Source organism: Bemisia tabaci, chromosome 5, assembly GCF_918797505.1.
Source record: "Bemisia tabaci chromosome 5, PGI_BMITA_v3".
NCBI classification, from domain to species: domain Eukaryota; kingdom Metazoa; phylum Arthropoda; class Insecta; order Hemiptera; family Aleyrodidae; genus Bemisia; species Bemisia tabaci.
In genome coordinates this window covers 56,270,313-56,290,341 of record NC_092797.1, presented here as the reverse complement: position 1 = coordinate 56,290,341, position 20,029 = coordinate 56,270,313, and the positions used below count along the sequence as shown (strand labels likewise).

The following is a 20,029-nucleotide window of genomic DNA, read 5'->3' as shown; positions in this document are numbered from 1 at the left end:
GTTTCATCTATCTCTCTGCAACGGCAGTGGTGCCTGACAGTACCGAGATATCGATATTGTATAGAGATCAAGAGCAATGGATCTAGGCCCCTCGCCAAAACTACTCATCGGACCGCTTGAGTGATTCGGTAGCTTTAAATTTCGATACCTCGTTACTGTCGGTCACCACTGCCGTTGCAGAGGGATAGAAGAAACCATCGATCCGATAAATAAACAATTCCAACTACAGAGTAAGGCTGAACGTGATTAAATAAGTAATACATTTTTTTTGTGATTGCGGTGGCGGTTTCCATGAAAACTGGCAACCCCTCCTCTACGCGAATTCCGACGGAAATTAGGCAATGTTGTCATCACCATGTCGCAAATGGTCAGTTTAGGTTAGCAAATGTAGCTGGATAAGATTAAATGAGTACTACTTTAAATTGTCATGGCAGCGGTGGTTTTCATTGAAAACCGGCAACACCGCCGCTCCTTGAATTCCTAAAAATCATGTGAAAGTTTCAAAAAAGCGCAAAACATGAACTGACTTTTCGAATTTTGTTTGTTCTAGGCGTTTTGCTTTAACACGGAGTTGCGAAACGTACCTAAACGAGCGTCAATATCGGGGTATAGGGCGTGTTGCCGAATTTTCAAATCGCTATAACTCGTGTTCCCTAAGTCTCTCAGAAAAGTATAATATATCGATGGATGCGGAATCGAACGAACAATAATTCCGACAGGTTTTTATTCAATCCCCACCAACCGCAAACACTTTTTTAGGCGGTAACGTGATTTTAAATAATTACGAAAATTAAAAAAATGGCCAAAACGTGGCAACAATGGAGTCAAATTAAAATTTCTTTGGTATTGGTCGATAGAACGTAATTTTTTGCATCTTTTGGTATAAATACGAGCTCTGTAACTGCATTTCTGCGAAAGTTATGGGTGTTTGAAGGTTACGACTTTAAAAAATGGCAACGCTGTTTCCCTGGGGTTCCTGCAAAAACGGAGCTAGGGATAAGCCTCTCTCAACTAGTACTATCAGCTCACAAAGTTTCGTACATTCCGGGCTGGGTACATTTTTCGCCTATATGAATAACCCTCTTTCTGCCGCCATTTTATTTTTTAACAGAGAAATTGTCGGTTGAATCAGTTTGAAAATTTCACGGAATTTTCTTAGTACTGCCGATAAAATTTAGAGAAATTTTCAGACAGCTTCGTAGACAAATTTCTCTGTAATGAAAAATTGCGGCGGAAATGTATAAAGATGGCATGGCGCTTGTGATAGTTTGGCCGGAAGGTGAGAATTTGAGGGACTTGGACCTACCGTGATGAAAATATCGAGGGCTCCGGTGACAACGGGCTTGAGATGGGAGTTGAGGACGATGACGCGGAACTGGACTTTGTGTCCGGGCTTGTAGATGGCTTTGTCCGTCTGAATGAAGACCGAGTAGCTTTTGTGCACGTACTCCAGTTCGGTCGTGTTCTCGAAGCTCAGCCCACCAGAACCTTGCACCGTTAGATTGTACAGCCCCGGGCCCACGTCTCCGATCTGAAACAAAGCCCAAAATCCAGATTCATTTCAAAATCCATGCCACAAGTCCAAAACCACGTAGATGATGCAACGTCATTGCAAATTTTCAAAATTTCTCCTCAAATTTTCTTCCTTCTAAGAAAAACAACCTAACTATATAGCTTGAAATTGAAACAGAATGTTCTGCTGGTCGAGAAAAAAGTCAAGGAGTTTTCAAGAAATTGCGTTGATTAGTTTTTCAAATAAAAAATTAAGCTTGACAGTAAGTCTGCAACGTCGCAAACGGAGATACGTTATTTTGCACGTGGGCCATCCAAATTCTTTTCTCTAAACGGAGGTGACGTTTTCAAGCGAAACAACTACAAGCAGCGGAATGGAGAATGTGCATGCAAATTTTTCATAACTTCATCTGAAAGTGCTTAAAGAGCTGATTTCACAGTATTTTTTAAAAAAAAATTCTCTGATTTGGGGAATAGTAAAAACATATTTATATAAGTTAGAAGATACACCGCCTAGTGACGTCATCTGGCGGCATTTCCCATTCAAACACATGTCTTTTTGGGGGTTAGAGCATTTTGTCATATCTTCTCCAATAATTGTTCAATTCATGAACCAAGGATGTGCTCGTGTTCAATTCACTCAGTAGTTTCCACCTAAACACGAAATTCATCAAATTTCAGACACCTGCAAATTCAATATTGGCATATCGATTGCGAAAAGCAAATCAACGTATCTCCATTGGCGTGTTTCAAAATTACCGCAACAATTTTACTTTTTCGAAAGGGATTTAGCCAACTAAGTGGCTTGACATTTATGCGGAATATTCTGCCAACAGAGGAGAGAAATCAAAGAAAATTTAAAAAATGAGGTTGAGCAGTTCTCTGAAGAAAAAATAAAGTATGGCAAGAAGTTTGTAGTTTCACAAACGGAGATACGTGATTTTACTCTTCGGCCATCGATACGGTAGAGAGTATGAAAAGTACGCACATCATTTTTTCGCCCTTAATAGTCGATGTATGCCGGGAAATATTCTTCGTGCAGTAATACAAATAATTATCTGTTCGAGAATTTGTGTTGTCTGTTTTCTTTTAGTGTTAATTTCCGATCTGCCAATTTTGATGCTGACTTTTTTTTATTGAAGTCTCAATGGTCGATGATGAATGAATAGGAAATAAAATAGTAATAGTTATCTTTGAAAAATTCTTGTGAAAGCAATGCTTCCCCAGCGTATAAAAAGAACGCAATTGTTGAGACGGAATCTCGTTGCGAGTATAGCCGTATCTAAGGAACAAATTTGCAAAAAATGGTGGTTTCAGCGTCACAATTTTGGCGTCATTTCAGCTAAAAATATAAGTTCCTAGGATCCGTTCTTCATTCAATGTCTTCTGTCTCAAACAGGACGTGTGATGAGGCTTAAATTCTTAATTTTTCCAAGTAGCCCAACCAATCAGATCTTTGTAACTTCTGATCTCGTCTCAAGCACCATGAGATAATTTTTCAACAAATATACTAGACGAGAACCGTTTCAAGGTACATCGAAGGAACGGACTTTCCATACGGTTTTCCCGAAGACGTGAGCAGCGATCGACAGGTTTCGAGTGACCTTTTACAATATGGATCGCATGTAGCAAACAGGAACCAGCGCAATATTATAGAGTTTCCAAAACTTTCTTATAAAAATACTCATTTTATGCACAGTACATTAAAATTTACACAGTCGGGTTCCTTGAAAATCATCATTTTTTTGGTTGGATGCCAAAACTATTCGATACTCTCGGAGATTTTTTAGATAATGGACCACTAGACAAGGTGCGAATTTAAGCATTCTGATACATGCTTCTTAATCAGAATTTCACGTAGAAAACGATTCACACAACGAAAATTACGGAAACCAACTCCTAACGAAGATATTAACGTTTTTATTTCACATTGGTTACGAGGAATTTGAACTGCCCGCTCACAAGAAACTCAAAACTCTACGTGAGTCAAATCGCGCACTACAATGGTTTCAGCAAGCTTCTCAATCGAGCAACGTTCATTTCCCATCATGTGTTGTTCAAACTATTAGCAATTTGCTATAACTGAGCCAAAGCGTCAAGATTGAGGTTGCCAGATTTTTATATCGCAGAGACTGTCATGATAACGTTTAGCGCGCGATGTGAATCACGTAGAGCATTGAGTTTTCATGAGCGGGTGGTTTGAATTCACGCATTAAGAATCATTAAATATCTTCGTAAGGAGTAAATTTCGGTAATTTTCGTTGTGTGCATCGTGTTTTACGTGAAATTTCGGTTAAGAAACATGTATCAGAATGCTGAAATTCGTACCTTATCTAGTGGTCCATTACGAAGAAGCGACATTTTTACAACACTACGATCGCGCTGGTTCCTTTTTGATAAATGCGATCCATATCTTGGTAGAATATTGAAAATGCGGGAATAATTAGAGGAGTTGCTCTCACCTCTAATTTGACGATCTGGGAGGCGTAGGGCGCGAGGGTGACGTACTCGGAGGTGCGGAAAGTGCCGCCGCTGTCCTGCTTCCCGCCAACTTGGACGATGACAGACGTCGGTTGAGAGGCGTCCTCCACAGATACCGCCACATGGTATTCCGTGTTCGGCCGAAGAACTTTTGGCGCGATCACCGAGTAGAACCTGCAACAAACGGACACAACCATCAACAACTTTAACTCTTTAAAATGTTTTAATCTCCGTCATAATGGACCATCATAGGACCTACATACTGCCGTGCGAAGGAAAAACGCCGTATGAGCCTTCAGGCGTTGCCAAATTTTCTTCCGGAAATTATGAATTTTCCAGAAAATTTATGAATAATTTTCTTCCAATTTTTTCAAAAAAGTTTGCTTATAATTTGGTCTAAAGTGTCTGAAAATTTTAATAATAATAATAAATATACGTAACTTTTCAACAAAATTAATATATTCAGCGAGGAAATTTGGCAACTCTCGAATGTTCATACGGCGTTTTTCCATAGCCTGGCAGCATAGGATCCACGCACTACATACATAACATGGGCATAGTGAAATCTCCCGGTGACGCGTATTCAGTTGTTTTTTCTACTCTTGCGTTAAAGGCTCTAGGTCACCAGCGAGAAGTTCTTTTCCGTGACTATGGCTGAATAGAAAAGTGAATATTGAACATTCAAAGTTGTACATCTGTTCACTCCTTTGTGTATGATCGAAAACCTGATGTGAGTTTACAAATGAGCTTGGTAAAGGACAAATCACTATCATCTAGCGCCTGAGTGGGCCTCCGCTCTCGGGGCCCCTTCAATAAGTGAAGATGCAACTTTTACGACGCAAGGGGAATGTTTTTGCCTAATCATTCAATTGAAGGCGAAAAATTCTGTGCACCATAGAGCACGATATCAGGTGCGCGAAGGTAGGTGCTCATTTTAGTCATTTTGATGTGTAAAATCAAGAGCAACGCGCGTCATCTGCGGAGTTGCTCTCTTCGTGAGTGTAAACACCGTAGACTTGCGTAATTGGTAATCGTGCGAGGTTTCACCTCTAAAACCAATGACGCTATTTAACATAACAGTCATGTGTCTCACCTATATTAAAATGGCCTATATATTATGTTTGTGAGCTTCGTGGGGCAAACCTATCAACATGTCTTCATTTTCAGGGATTAAAATTTGTCCACGGAGTCTAGAATTCTGCACTTCTCTCGTTCGCTGATTTTCTCTGCTCTCCTGTGGAAAAATTCCAATGAAAACTTCGTATTTACTTATCCACTCTATCAAAATTCTCTAAGAGACCAATAAATTTTCTTCGAGATTTCCGAGGGAAAGCAATACGTAAAAAAAAACCGGTAATTTTTAACACCAGGTTCGACGAAAATCGTCAAGGACGTTTTTTTTTTCATATGGGTGAAAACTGAGTGTGTCGGAACGGTAGCTTCGGAAACAAAACGACGAACTCAAATTGCAAAATGGCGATACATGTTGTGGACAAGCAAGGACAAGTCAATGATAAAAAGTAATTGAATGAGCGAACGCAGCAACATAAGAAAAACGCGGGCAACAAGGCTCATAAAATTTTGAGGCATCAGCGCAGCGTGACCAGCAAATTTCTTTCGTGCGGAAAAAAACACATTTATGATTTAAATAATTGCTGTCGTGGAAACCGAGTTTACTGCAGTAGAGAACAAACACGTTGACGAGTTGGTGCTTCAGCCAAGTGCTTGTTTGGCATTATAATTGCATCGTCGCTCCTGGGCATATCTCGATTTTCGCATGAGCCATAGATAGCATGAATTTATATGTGAAACGGGGCTCACGTGGAAATGAGATACGCCCTTACGCCAAAGGGGCGGCGAAACTAGGAGCAGCTCTACCGTGCTAGGGAAGAACGCCGTATGAGCCTTCAGACGTTGTCACATTTCCTTAGATAAAAAGCGAATTTGCTTTTTATCTAAGAGAATTTTTAATACTTTCTTCCAATTGTTCAGACAATTATGCTCGTACCTAATTTAATCTATTAGATCTGAAAATTCCAAGGATAAATATACATAACTTTCTTCAAAAATAAATATTTTTATCTGAGGAGATTTGGCAACGGTTAAAGGCTCATATGGCGTTTTTCCATGGGACGGCAGAGCTTGCCCTCGCCGTTATGGCGCACAATCGCTGACGGGTAGCATTTGGGTGCGTAATAATAAAGAAAATCATTTTATTCATTTTCACTGGTGCCAAAAGTCAATTTTATGACAAAAAAGTTGATTTTCTGTTTAGGCTTTGCTTCCGCACAAAACCTGCCATAACACCGAAACTTTACGCTTACGAGAAAAAGCCAAATACCTTAAGTCGTAGAGGATATTTTGCTAAAGAAAAACATCGATGCCAAAAATAAAAATCAAATTAAACTGAAAAATTCACTGCAGGATTTTCTCTTTTTTTTGTCCTCGAACTTTCTTTGACTTCACGAAAATATTGTTATAAAGGATCGTTTTCAGACAAATACGACGGTGAATTTTTTCAATGTAATTTGATTTTAATTTTTGACAGTCAATTTTTGCCTTGAGCAAAATATTACCCTTCATAACTTTTTTTATTCACGAAGAAAAATGATATTTTTAACAATTTTGTTGTTAAAAAAAAGTGTCCGACATGTTTCAATGTAGATTTTACAATAAAAAAATGCTGATTCAACCACCCCCTTGGTTAAATTAGCTTTCCACGTACTATTGTAATTATATTGTATTCCTCTGTATGTAAAATGTTTGAAATATGTCGGACATATTTTTCAACAATTTAATTGTTTATTTTTCAACAATTTAATTGTTTATTTTTCAACAATTTAATTGTTTATTTTTCAACAATTTAATTGTTTATTTTTCAACAATTTAATTGTTAAATTAGCATCCATTTTTCCGTGTTTGGCATTTGTCTCGTAAACGCAAGGCTTCAGTTTTATAGCAGGTTTTTTTCCCTACAAAATCGAGGTCTAAACTCAAAAATCGCAGCATCATAAAATTGACCTTCGGCACATTGACATCAACACCTTAGCCCCGTGCCCTCATGAGTGGAACTGAGAGGTCATTCATCTTTTTTCCCCTATCCTGAGAAACAAAACGACATCGGAGATTTTGAGACGCCGCAATGGACATACGTGCGTTTGGACTTTCATCATCGATTTGGTAACATCCAAATGCTGACAGTGCGTTCTTGGCGTCGTCGGTGCAACGAGGGCCACGACTGCAGGATGCTCCATTCTTCGGGCGAGCTCAAGCAAAAACGAAACAATGCCCCGGGCCGTGCCGCACCGCCGACGCACGGTGGATCCAGTCAATCGAGAATTTGCAAGTGTCTTAAATTTTGTGAATTTCATCCTTAACCCTTACCTGCTCAGTGGTCAGTTATACTGACCACCTTTTTAAATTATTATTCATGGCCGTTTTGGCGCGACATACCCTTACCAACCATGTAGTTGTACTTGGGATATGGTCCAGAATATGAAAAAAAAATATTTCCGGGCGATGTTATGTTGGCAATATTGTTTTATCATCTATTGCTTACCTCCGATTCGTTGGAGGTTTGGTGCTGCCGGTGTTATCTCCAGTTTTGCAGTTGTCAGTTGCTTGTGCGACGCAAATGGTTCTGATTTAGTAGTAAAATATTAAGTCAGACTGTAATGCTGTGAGAATGTCATTTGGCAAGTGAAAAATTCAAAAGTTTTGATTATTTAATTCATGCTGGAACATGGTGGTTAGTATAACTGACCACCGAGCAGGCGGCTAGGAGCTGGAACTGGATACTTGTTGCTGAGTGGATTCATCCTCTCCTCATTTTGACGATTTATTTCACTTACTTGTTTCAAACTTATTACACAAATAATTACATGACCTCGAGGTAATCAAACTTTCAGTCTGATAATTTCATTTTTTTTTTTTTTATTATTATTATTTTTTTATTATTTTTTTTATCGGTAATTTTTATGATTATGTTCATATTACTTTTAATTATTGACCAAAATTATTATTTTAAAATTGCTAGTCTCATGTGGGAAAGGACCATTATCGTTACATTTCGAAAAAATGAATTTATTTCATTGCAACTGGTCTTCGATTGCCTTCTTACTTATTCCAGTTACGCTCATATGTTCCTCACTTTAAGTTTTTTTATATATTTCTGCTCTTTTTATACTCTTTTATAATAAATTAAACATTTTTCTAAGACTAGCTTCACTCAATTTCAAAAAACAGAGACTCTCTCACTTACAAACATGTAAGAAAAAGTGAAAAACTTACAAAATCTACGCCGTCAACATTTATAATTCACTGGTAAAGTTAGTATGGAAGGTAAGGGGAGGTCTGCGAGGGAGGGGGTGGGGGCTTGGAGGGCAGAAAGTGAATGTCTTGCGCGGATAGGTAGAGACAAGGATCATTATTTACACAAAAATAAAAAAAAACACGAAAATTATATCAACATAGGTGAATAGGGAATTAGCGTATTCCTATCCTGCTCAGTGGTCAGTCATACTGACCACCCTTTTTTGTCAAAATTTTTGGGTAAAAAAAAGTCAAAAAAATTTTTTTTCACTAATTTTGAGTTATTTAGACCCGAGAAGCCTTAGAAAACTCGAAATTTCAAAAAAAAGTTCAAAACCCATAAAGTGTGCAGGTAAGGGTTAAAATAATACTACTAAGGAAACTGAATACGAGGATATCATTGGTTTCTGAATTGGATAAAATATGACAAAATAACCTAATCTGCTAAAATACATGTGTTTAAATGGAAAATGCCAACAGATGACGTCATACAGCAGCACATTTTCTCACTTTTAAATAGATTTTTCTCAAATGTCCCGTGTCAGAAAAAATTAAGAAAAATACTGCGAAATCAGCACATTAAGCACTTTCAGACGAAGCAATAAAATTTGTGTGTGCGAACTCTCCATTAGAGGGGTTGGACATGACATTTTTATGTTTAATTCGTCAAATTTTAAATTTCAAGGGGTGTCTCTATAAGAAAATTGTAGGAGGAAATCAATGGAATCACTTTTAAGACCTCAAATGTTTTTATAAACGGAGTTGTAAGCTTTTCAAGTTTCCAAAGTTTGAGCGACCTCGGCCATTGACTCGATCCATTGTGCGGCGGGAAAAGCGAAAAGCGTCGCGATCCGCGATTACGCGTCTTGGACGCCGAATGCTGATGCCTCGGATTCAACGGTGCGACGCGTCCGGTGGCGGACACCCCCCCCCCCCCCCCCCCCCCGACACCCCGACGCCGAAATTGCGAAACCACACTGGAAAGAACAATGGTCCTGGTTTCGACGAGCCCTTCGTTGAGGCTGGCCACCGCCGTGAGTGAGGGCTCATGTAGTGGCGGTTAAGTAATTCTGTCGTGGCCCAGGAAAATTATGGTCGGATCGGGTGTACTTCGTCGAGGATAGCAACATTTTGAGAAAATTCTCCCTTGAAGAAAAATCTTTTTTTGTCCCGATCCCCCCCCCCCCCCCTCCCATTTGGCGTATTATAAAACCATTTGACGCGCATGAGGTGACCGTAGACATGGTCCTTCGTGCCGATTTTGGATGAAATTGTGCGAATGGATTTTGAGATATGACTGTACACAGAAATTAGGGACGCCGGACGGACGGACGGACGAGCATTTTTTCAAAAGAATATGGTTGCATTGATCCGCAGCATCGGCGAACGCCTAGAAAAGTTGGAAATTTCATTTTCTTTCTTTTTTTTACGATGACAATACTTCGTGCAGTTATACAAGTTATGTGAGTAATGAGAATTATGCGATTCTCTTTGATTTTGATCTCCTGCACCGAAGTTTCATCCCTTTGAATGGACACTTTGGTGACATCAATAAAAAAATGTTTAGACAGTCGTACAGTTGATTACAATTAACAGATCCAAAAACTCTCCGAAACACTCTCTGAGAGTGTTTTCGATCTGTTAATTGCTATCAATTGTTACCACCGTCTAAAATTAAGTTATGGCCTTTGTAATCAATACTTTGGGACCCTGACGATGAAGCGCTTGCTTCGAAAAGCTTTGGTCAAATTTTATCAATAAAATGTAAGTTTTTTCTTAAAATGTTACATTATTTCTAGCACTTAAAGGTTACATTCCACATGCCGAAAAATTTAATCTGCTACTATCTTTTGGACATTGTGCAAAAGTGCAATGTTCGCTAAACTTGAATAAAAAAAAAAAACTTCGCGGTTTCGTATGAACCGAGGTTCATTTCTTCGTGGTTGCCTCGGGAATTGACAGCATCACTTGGCATGCCATATACGCGCGCTCAGGATGTGCGTGTCACGTAACCGGAAAAATGAAGGCGCCTTGTCTTTCCCGCCGCCTATGCCGATGTCGATGCCGGTAGAGTGATGCCGCGTTTTGTGATGCTGGTGGCGTTCCGTCACGAGTCATTGATGCGACGGACTGCGTTGAGCAGAAAGAAACCAAGCCACATCAGCAATTGCCAAATTTAGCTGAGCAATTTAATTTTTTACAAGGAAACGTTTGTGCGGATTCTTTTGAAAATGTTGAGGGATTTGCCTCGCACTACGCAGAAAAATCACTGAAATTGGCACACAAATCCACACAACCGTTTTCATGTAAAAAAATTAAATTGCCCAGTTAAATTTGGCAATATCTGATGCGGCTTAGTTCCTCTCTGCATGACGCGGTCCATATCGACGGTGAAACTACCAAACCACGTATCTCGGTTTGCGACGTCGCAGACTTCCTGTCATGCTTTATTTTTTAAATGAAAAACTACTTGACATTCAGTCTTGAAAATTTCTGTGATTTTTCCTCTTTGTGCGGAGAAAATTCCGTGAAAATTTCAAGAAATGATATTGATTTGGTCTACTTCAAAAAAATAAAATTTGAGCGTAGATTTTTAAACACCGCAACCGAGATACGTGGTTTGGTAGTTTCACCGTCGATATGTTCTTCGATCTATGTAATCCTCCTACCCTTCCAATAGTCTAGAGAATTGCTGCCAAATCGAACCTTAAATCAAGCCTAAAAGGATGCACATTGAGGTGCATCAGCAGCGGAGAGGTTCCGAAGGCATGCAGCGGAATCGACCCAGAAACTTTAGGCCGGCGCGGAGTGGATCTGCGTCTGCGCGTGGACTTTCTCACGCGGAAGGCGGAGGCGGTGCAGCGAGGCAGACGGGCGGTTTGCGCGGTAATCGGGTTACGTGGTTTTCGTCGGAGCCGTTACGGTCCGGAGGAGCCTCGAGCGCACTAACTGTATTCGCCGGCTCCCGGACCCGGCAATGCGACTGGATTGTGCATGCAAAAGGACCCGCGACCCGCTACCGGCTAACGAGATCCATGACAGGTGACTTTCTCCTGCCTCGCAGCGCTGACACCTTGACAGACCTTGTGGAAGTCATCCCTCCGCCCCGATAGCCACGGCCGCGCTGGGCCTCGAGTTTAATTTAAGGTTCCCGCCACGCCGCACAAGGGAGCCACTCATTGGCAGAGACAGGACATTCGGACCGCTTTAGGCAAAAGGGAACCAAAGCCACATCACTGCCGTGCTAAGGAAAAACGCCGCATGAGCCTTCAGGCGTTGCTAAATTTACCCTGGCAAATCATTAATTTTCAGGAAAATGTTTGAATATTTTTTTGCCAATTTCTCGGGCAATTCTCTTTGTACTTCGGTCTAAAGTGTCTGAACATTTCAAGAAAAAATATTCACAATTTTCCTCAAAAATAATCATTTTATCGAAGGAAATTTGGCAACTCTCGAATATTCATACGGTGTCCTTCCTTAGCACGGCAGATCAGCTACTGACAAATTTAGTTGGGCAATTTAATTTCTTACAAGAGAACGTTTGTGCGATTTCCTGTAAAAATGTAAAGGCATTTGCTTCGTACCATGCAGAATATTCACTGAAATTTGTACAAAAATCCGCGCAACAGTTTTCATGTAAAAATGAAATTGCCCAATCAAATATGGCAATGCCTGATATGGTTTGGTTCTTTTCTGCTTAACGCGGTCCATTTAATGGGTCACTAAACCATGTGTTTTTATATTCAAAACGCGTTTTTAGTTAATATTCTGAAAGTACTATGAGAGTATAGATAACGTGGTGATTTATTGCGCACTTTCGGAGCCAAAATCCTAGACAAGCCCGCTATTAAGAAGCCCAAAGACTCGAAGGAATTTCGAACGCGCCGGAATGGCGGGAAAATGATGGAAGTAATATACTACGGTAGTCACATCGCTATCTCCTCTCGGTTTCCGCTCATGTTGGTTAAATAGAGCGTATTTTAATATGGAATCGTTATTTGTTAACTGCAGATAACATGAATGAGATTTGATTCTTTGAGTCTGAAGACATAGTTTCGGCTATCCTGTTGTTTTTAAAGACGAGGATTAGAAAGACACTTGACGAAAGTCCTAAAAACCCGTGCTTGCTACTGATTAGTGTTTTCGCTTTTCCTTCTGGTTCTGCGCGAAACCGGGGCGTTTCAAACTTGCGGGAAAGTTGCGCTTTTTAAACTACGCATTTCTCGGTTTTTAGTTACTTTTTCGTTTAATGTCGCTCAGTTCTTCGTACGCTCAGTCTAATTATTCGTATAGTGCCCATTTTTGAATATGTTTATGTTTATTTCATCACATTATACATTTTAGGGAACACCTCTTGAAAGAAATTCAACAAGACATCCAATGGAATTACTTTTAAACCACTGCATTTCGTATTAATCAATACATAAGTTTTTGAATTGTCCACATCCTGTCCGAAATCTCCCACTGGCTCGTTTCATTGTGCGCCGGGCGAGGCTAGTCACCGAGTTTAATGATCGACTCGGAATAAATGAGCCCTTTGTTCCTCGAAAATCAATTTATCGGGAAAAAGCACCGCTTAAATGGAACTCTTGACAAGGTAAGACATTTAGCGTCGATACTGGCCTATTGTCTAATAAATATCTCACTTGAAAACGCTGAGATACATAAAAAATGTGCCATTTTTAACAAGTATCAAAGAATTGACCTATTTAGTGTTTGTAAATTCGAATTTCCACTTAAAAACTTATACTCAGAGTTTCAATGTTGATCATCGTGAAAAAAAAACCCTCAATGTCCTCGGTGCCACAAAAACTCAAAATTGAGTAAATTTTATCATTATCAGGTTGAATTTTAGGAGTATTGTTGCTTGAGGAAACATTTAAAATGTCTCCGAAAAACTAAAGTTATAATGGTTGAAGTCTGAAATTAAAAATGTGTGAATTGAGAAAGAGTCATCTTAGAGTTCGAGGCTAAACATGTTTAAATTAAGATACAACTTGAAGCCCTTTTTTGGCAATAAAAATTAGCTTAACCACTCGCATTTCAATGAAACTACCAGACCATGTATCTCGGTTTGCGACGGTGCAGACTTCCAGCCATACTTTATTTTCTAAACGGAAATTACTCAACTTAAAGTCTTGAAAACTTCAAAAAATGATACTGATTTGTTCTCCTTTCACAAAAAGAAATGTAAGTGAAGATTTTTAACACCACAAACGAGATACATACGGTTTAGTAATTTCACCGTCGATTTATTGTTTGGCTTTCTGAGTACAAGAAAAGTATAAACGTTGAATCTTGACTAAAAAACTCTCTTATATGCCTACTAACACGTTGTCAGAGCTTTCCGCTATTCATTTTAATTTCGAGATTATGTCTTTGAATTACAATATTCTCATATTTCAATATTAAATCTTTAATGTGCCCCACAGATGAAACGCTTTTCCGACCTTGAAGTCCTGGAGCCGCCTGCTTATAATTTCCCGTTTTTCCTGTTTTCCATTACTTTTCTTCCATAACTCAAAGCCTTAAAGGATGGAAAACATAATTCCCTCACAAAATTGACCAGAGATACCTTATTAAAAGCTCCGGTATCGCCTTGCAAAGCACCGTGAGTCATCCATATTGACTCATCTTTTGCGCGTCAAAAGAGTGCTTTGGCGGCCTTAAATGACGGCTATTCAATTGGCATGCGTCACAGCGAGCCCAAGGTGGGAGCAGTTATTTTCGTTCCAGGAACAGACCAACACCACCTACCAACCGGCACGCTGACATCCTCGCTCTCACATAAGGGCGTATCTCAATTTCACGTGAGCCCTGTGTTCCATATAATTCCATGCCTTTCGCGGCTCACGTGGATATAGAGATACGCCTTCACGTCAGAGGAGCGACGACACGCTGCCTGGCAAAATCAAACATGAACATCCTCTTCAGACGAGGACAAAAATGCTGCGTCCTTCTTACACCTCTGGGTCCTCTACAAACAATGAGGACAATCAGCTGCGAGTGCGAACCAATATATGGTATGGAGACGGTAAGGAACGATGAAAATCACACGGGACCGATAAGCGACTGTATTGGAAAGAACAGGGGGGAGGGGGCGCAAATTGTCCGCAAAAACTTGCGGATGCCTTTGGAACCGCGGAAGCCCACAAAAATCGCGAATATCCTCGAGAAATGTTGGATACTCAGCATTCCGTAACAAATACAACCGCGAGTAATACAGCTAGAAAATACACATAAAATATACATAAAATACACATAGATTTACACATAAAATACACACAGATTAACACATAAATAAAACACAGCCCTCTTCAGTTGGATGGAATATAATTAAATTTAAAAATTTAAACACTCAGTACTCGGTTGTATCTTTCTATAAATGAGATGAAAATTGTTAAAATTTGAGTTTTTAAAGTTTTAAAGTGTATTATGTTTCATCCAACTGATGAAGGCTGTGGTGTTTCCAAGCGAAATATCTTGGTTCACGTGTATTTTGTAGCCTTGTTACGCGCGGTTGTATTTGTTTTAATTTATCCACGAGAAACCGATGACCAAAATCGGAAACCGGGTATCTCGGTTTAAGACCTCACGCGGCGGATATTTCATTTAAATTAAGCGTGATCTTTTGAGAGTTTTCTGATTTATTCGAATAACATACTTGGTAAACGTTCCCAGCAATAAAGTACTGTTTCGCGTCAAAAATGAAATAGGAGCGGGAATTTTGAAACGCCGTGGCTTAGGTACGTGATTTCTGAGTTTGACTTACATGCAAGATTGGCAACAAGTGTAGTAGGTAGGTAATTAGTAAACTATCAGGGGTGGCAGCAACCTTCTTCCATTCAGAGCAACTACACTGAAGAACCAGTAACGGGCCATATAGACATACCGTCCGTTGTGGGCTCAGAGGCCGATAGTTCTGGGTGCTGGAGCCGTAGCTTCGATTGCTCCGGGTGCTGCGCCCGGAACTTTCGGCCTCTGAGCCCGGAATATAGATCGTATGTCTATATAGCCCATACGTACGGTTCCCACGTCCTTTTTTTTCACTGCATGTTTCTGGATCCGAAGGGTCTTTATTTGACTCAGAGGACTGATCATTGAATCTGATAGACAAAGCGATAGACAAAGAAGACATAGGGAGCACGGGGTGATCCTATTTGTTGGAACTGCGATGGTTTTTACAGACTAGGTGGAAAAATGGTGGATTAACTGTAAGCTGATCTCTTGTCGGACGCCGTTAGTTAGTCTATTACCAACCTCCTTTGTCCATTGCAACCTCCTGTTTCCACCAATAGAATTCCTCTATATCCCTTTTGTCTTATTAGTCTATGGCTTTGTTTATCAAATTCAATAATCGGCTCGCTATGTCCCTACTCTCTCCATGAAGGTTCTCCGAGACTCCCACGTGAAGAAAGAGAAACATAATTGAACAGGAAGCCCACTACACGAAGCTCTCAAATCGAGCTACGAGTTTTTCTATAGTTTCGCCCTCCGCATCCGTAGCGACTCATGACGAGGGCTCCTTGTGAGAACGGTCAGAGGTAAGTTTTCGATAATTTGCCGCGGAGTTTATGTAAATGAATATGTGTGAAATTCAGGCGCATAGAAATCGAACTTCACGAACTCAAACGAGCAGGAGATCAATTTCACCCTCCTCGGAGGAAACCGAAAGGCTCGGCCGTCAAAACCCCTCGTTGACTTTCGCACGGACATGACGAGGGCCGAAACCCGCGAGATTTCCGCGAATCCGCGATTTCAGCAGTTATAATAAGAGAAACCGCGAGCGTGGTTGCCGGATCCGCCGAGTTCGAGGCTCCAACACGTGGAAATCGAGGGAATAACTATTTAAATTTGGCAACGAGGCCCGGGTACGGAATGAGGGCCGTGGTTGGCTCTTGATTAATCTGTGCCCTCTGCCCCTTTGACTCCGGGTTCTGGTTCGAACTTCGATTCTCTGATTGAAAGCCAGGACTGTGCATGACCGACAAACCACGCCGCGGCGCCGCGCACCCGTCAAATGGAGTGAAGCGAACCCATACCCATACGCTCCCGTGCTCGGAAATAACGTCGTATCATCCCTCAGACGTTGCCAAAACTCCGATCAAAAAATCTTGAATTTTCGGACGAATTTATATGCATTTTTCTTCCGATGTTCGGGCAATTTTATTCGTAATTTGATCTGAGTGTATGGAAATTTCAAGAACAAATGGATCGCATTTTGCAAAAAGGAACCAAGAGCATTTCAATTTTGCTAGGATTGTGCAACTTACAATCTTTGCAAAATATTCCTGAAGTCATGCAAAAACTTAAATGCACAGAGGTAATTTTTGTCTTGAATTCATAGTTTATTGGGAGTAAAGATAAAACTTGTTTAGATGATCAGTTACATTTGCATGATAAAAAAAAAAATCTTGGCAACATGAGAATGCTTTTGGTTCCTTTTTGCAAAATGCCATCCAAGTATTCATAATGTTATTCAAAAATAAATATTTTCTCAGAGAAAATTTGGCAACGCCTGAAGGCTCATGCGGCGTTCTTCCTTCGTACGGGAGTACGGAAAAAAAGCAAAAATTCGCGGCGCGCGTTGGTGCCATGTTACGCGCGTCCATGAATCAACGGTGAGAGAGGGGCGTTTACAAAATTACAGTGAGACTCCTCATCAGATTTTGATGGACACACGTTGGACACATTGTTTGAGGTCAAACGCTACGCTCCTCGCATACTCATAAAAAGCAACAACCGTTTAGCACGTCCTAGCGCCGTTGGGAGAAATTATCCTCGACCGGGGGTAAAGCTATGGTTACATCGCGCAATACACGCATCTCAATCTTGCCGTTCAGAGCAAAAACGTAGTGCTCCATTCTAGTTTTTCTCAATTTTTTCTTACGACATGTTGTCTTACAGAAAAAGCAAAGAGTATTCATTCCTTATAATTTTTAGAATGATTGTGGTATGCCACTGAAAACTTGAACTGAAAAAAATGGAGCATTACAGGGATCGAGGTATTCTTGGCGGAAGGAAAAACGCAAAGTTTTAATCAGAGTCACGACGGCTTTGGTAAAGATGGCAGAATTGCAGTGTCTCAAAATGATCCAGTTTCATCTTAATTATGTAAGGACCTAAAAGCACGTAATTTTCATGGTGCATTCTTGGAAAGACAAAAAGAAGTCTCGGGAAATTAAGTTCAATGATGCTTATTCAACAGCTTTTGTTGACACTTGAAAAGGAACCAAAGCGACATATTAGGGGGAAAATTAATATAAGATAGTTTTTCACTCGTCTACAAGTATATTTTCTCCCGTCAAAAATGGAATTTTCACAAAAAATATTTGGTGAGTAAAAAGTCGACACGAAGTTTCTTTATCAAATTCAACCTTGTGGCAGGAAAAAACTTCAAACCATTATTTCTCGCTTCCAAATTCAATTGATTGCTCTTCACTAAAAAATGCTAATTTGTCATTCAAGAAGCCGAAAAATCTGCACCGGTGGTAACTGAGGTTTAGTATTGAAGTTTAGTGTAGTTTAGTATTGCATCGTTGAAACGGACAATCTACGAAAACACGGACATTCATAAGCGGAACCAAATTTTTTCGGAGCGATTTTCGTCAAGTTTGAATTAAAAAATATATTTTGAATGGAAAAAACATGCTCGTACGTCTCTCAAATTGGATAATGAAAAAGAAAAAAATTACACTTGATTGTGGAATTTCACTATCCAAATTACAAACTAGTTGGAAAATTGCGATTCGAGGCAATTAACGCATCCGAAAACTAATAAACGCATCTATACGTGCTCGACGGAAGTCTATATTGCATACATACAGAACCGAAGGCGTTTAGGTGTTCGTTACTTTACTTGCATGCGATGGCCGCAAAGCTATCCCTAGATTCCCGGTAAAACTCGACATATACACGTCGATCTCTAATATTTCAACTCATCGATTAAAGGCAAACGAAAGGAGCGAAAAGCGGAGAGACTTAAACGCGCCAGTAGGAAAGTATCGATGCAAGGTATGTGAACGTGAATTCACGTGCAAAGTGCTTTTTCGTATTAAAACGCCTGTTTATTGTTTCTAAAGTTAGCCAGAAGTAGAGTGGTTCGTCATTGCAAAATGTGGTCAATTCGATCACCACTAATTTACCCTATGCTGAGGAGCATAACGTACTGAGTTGACGTTTTTTTAGTTTATGACGGGCGATTTGTATACATAGTCTATATCATATTTAATTAAATAACTTTATTTAAATTCACTTCTAAATTATTTTTTACGACTCTTTTTATTGAGTTAATCTATCAACTTAATTTGAATGTAATCCACCTTACTTTTGTCATACGTTCGACAAACCAGCTTTGTTGATCATACTGCTCAACAAAGCGCAAGAAGGAGGAACAAATAAGATGACGATAAACAAAATCGCTGTTCTGAAGGAATGCCCAGAAGTTAAACATTTACCATACTACCAATTGCTCTGCATGTTTCTTTAAGAGCTGATTATTGAAATTGATAGACAAAGCTATAGATAAAGATGACAAAGGGAGAATGTACCGATCCCATTCGTTGAAACGGGTGGCTGTCATAGACAAAGGCAGAAAATGATGGACTGACTATAGGGTTCGTTAGGTTGTTATTACTTACCTCCTATGTCCATTGCAACCACCCGCTTCCACCAATAGGATCGCTACAATTTCTCTTTGTCTTCTTTGTCTATCCCTTTGTCTATCAATTTCAATAATCAGCCCGCTGATGTTGTCTCTAGTTTTGATGAGCCGCCACTCCGCTCCTCGTGGCTCCCCTATCCGAGAGACTTAAAAACGCGGCAACCAGGTTCGAGGTAACCAGGGGAAAATAGGAAGGGGGGGGGGAGGGATCGAGACCCCTGATCCTGACTTTCCGAGTCGCTGCTGCTCATCTTTCATTCCGCTCGGTTTTCTGCATTTCTGCGCATGCGCGAGGGACCGTTGTTGACGGCGGGTTCATCTTCATCTTCCCGTGCGTTTCATCTTTTCATCTCCTCCGTCTTGATCTTTCGGTGTTCTTTCCAGGACCCCCCCCCCCCCGCCCGCCGCCGCCGCCGCGCCGAACCGCCATTATTTTAATTACATCGCTGACCGCCACCGCGCTACAGTCGTGCGGTTTTCGAAAACAACCGCCTACCGCCCTGCTGTCGGTGTCGGATCGCCGCACACTGGAGCGAATCGATAGAAGAAATCGGACAAAATCTGGAAACTTGGAAAGCTTATAATTTCGGAATGAGACGAAAAAATTAGAGTGTGGTTTCATTGGTTTTTTCGTGATATTTTCTCTTGGAAACACCCTCTAAAATTCGATTTGTGACGGAATAAACATCAAGATTTAAAATTTTACACAAAAATATCACGTCCGACCTCTTATGTTAGTTCGTTCCAATGTGCGCCGAGGCAAATTGATGAGAGCACCGGCATTTGTGTTTTGACCTACTATCCGAAGGAGGAATATCGATAAAGCGATCGTCCATGAAGTACAGTGATATATAGTACACATAATGCACAAATTGCACGACCAGGGAAGAAATTTCCAGACAATTTTATCGACGTAAAAATACTTTTGGTGTGGGAGGCATTTAGTATACTCTACTATGGATCGTGAGAGGATATAGATAAGAGGATAAAGAGGAAGTACGCCCCCTGGCCGCTACGCAACCCAACCCTTTGAGGGTGTTTCGCGCTCTCTAAGGTCCACTT

General features: G+C 40.3%; 1 protein-coding gene across 2 annotated transcripts in view; it reads right to left on the bottom strand.

Annotated features, from left to right (window-relative positions):
• LOC109030895 (CD109 antigen) overlaps window positions 1–20,029 on the bottom strand; it is a 121,023-nt gene that overhangs the window by 30,673 nt on the left and 70,321 nt on the right. For both annotated transcript variants that reach the window (XM_019042097.2, XM_019042099.2), the window contains exons 3-4: window positions 3,975–4,167; window positions 1,307–1,531 (exon numbers count right to left, since the gene is read on the bottom strand). In XM_019042097.2, coding sequence (XP_018897642.2) covers window positions 1,307–1,531; window positions 3,975–4,167 — 418 coding nt within the window. The remainder of the gene's footprint in view (window positions 1–1,306; window positions 1,532–3,974; window positions 4,168–20,029) is intronic.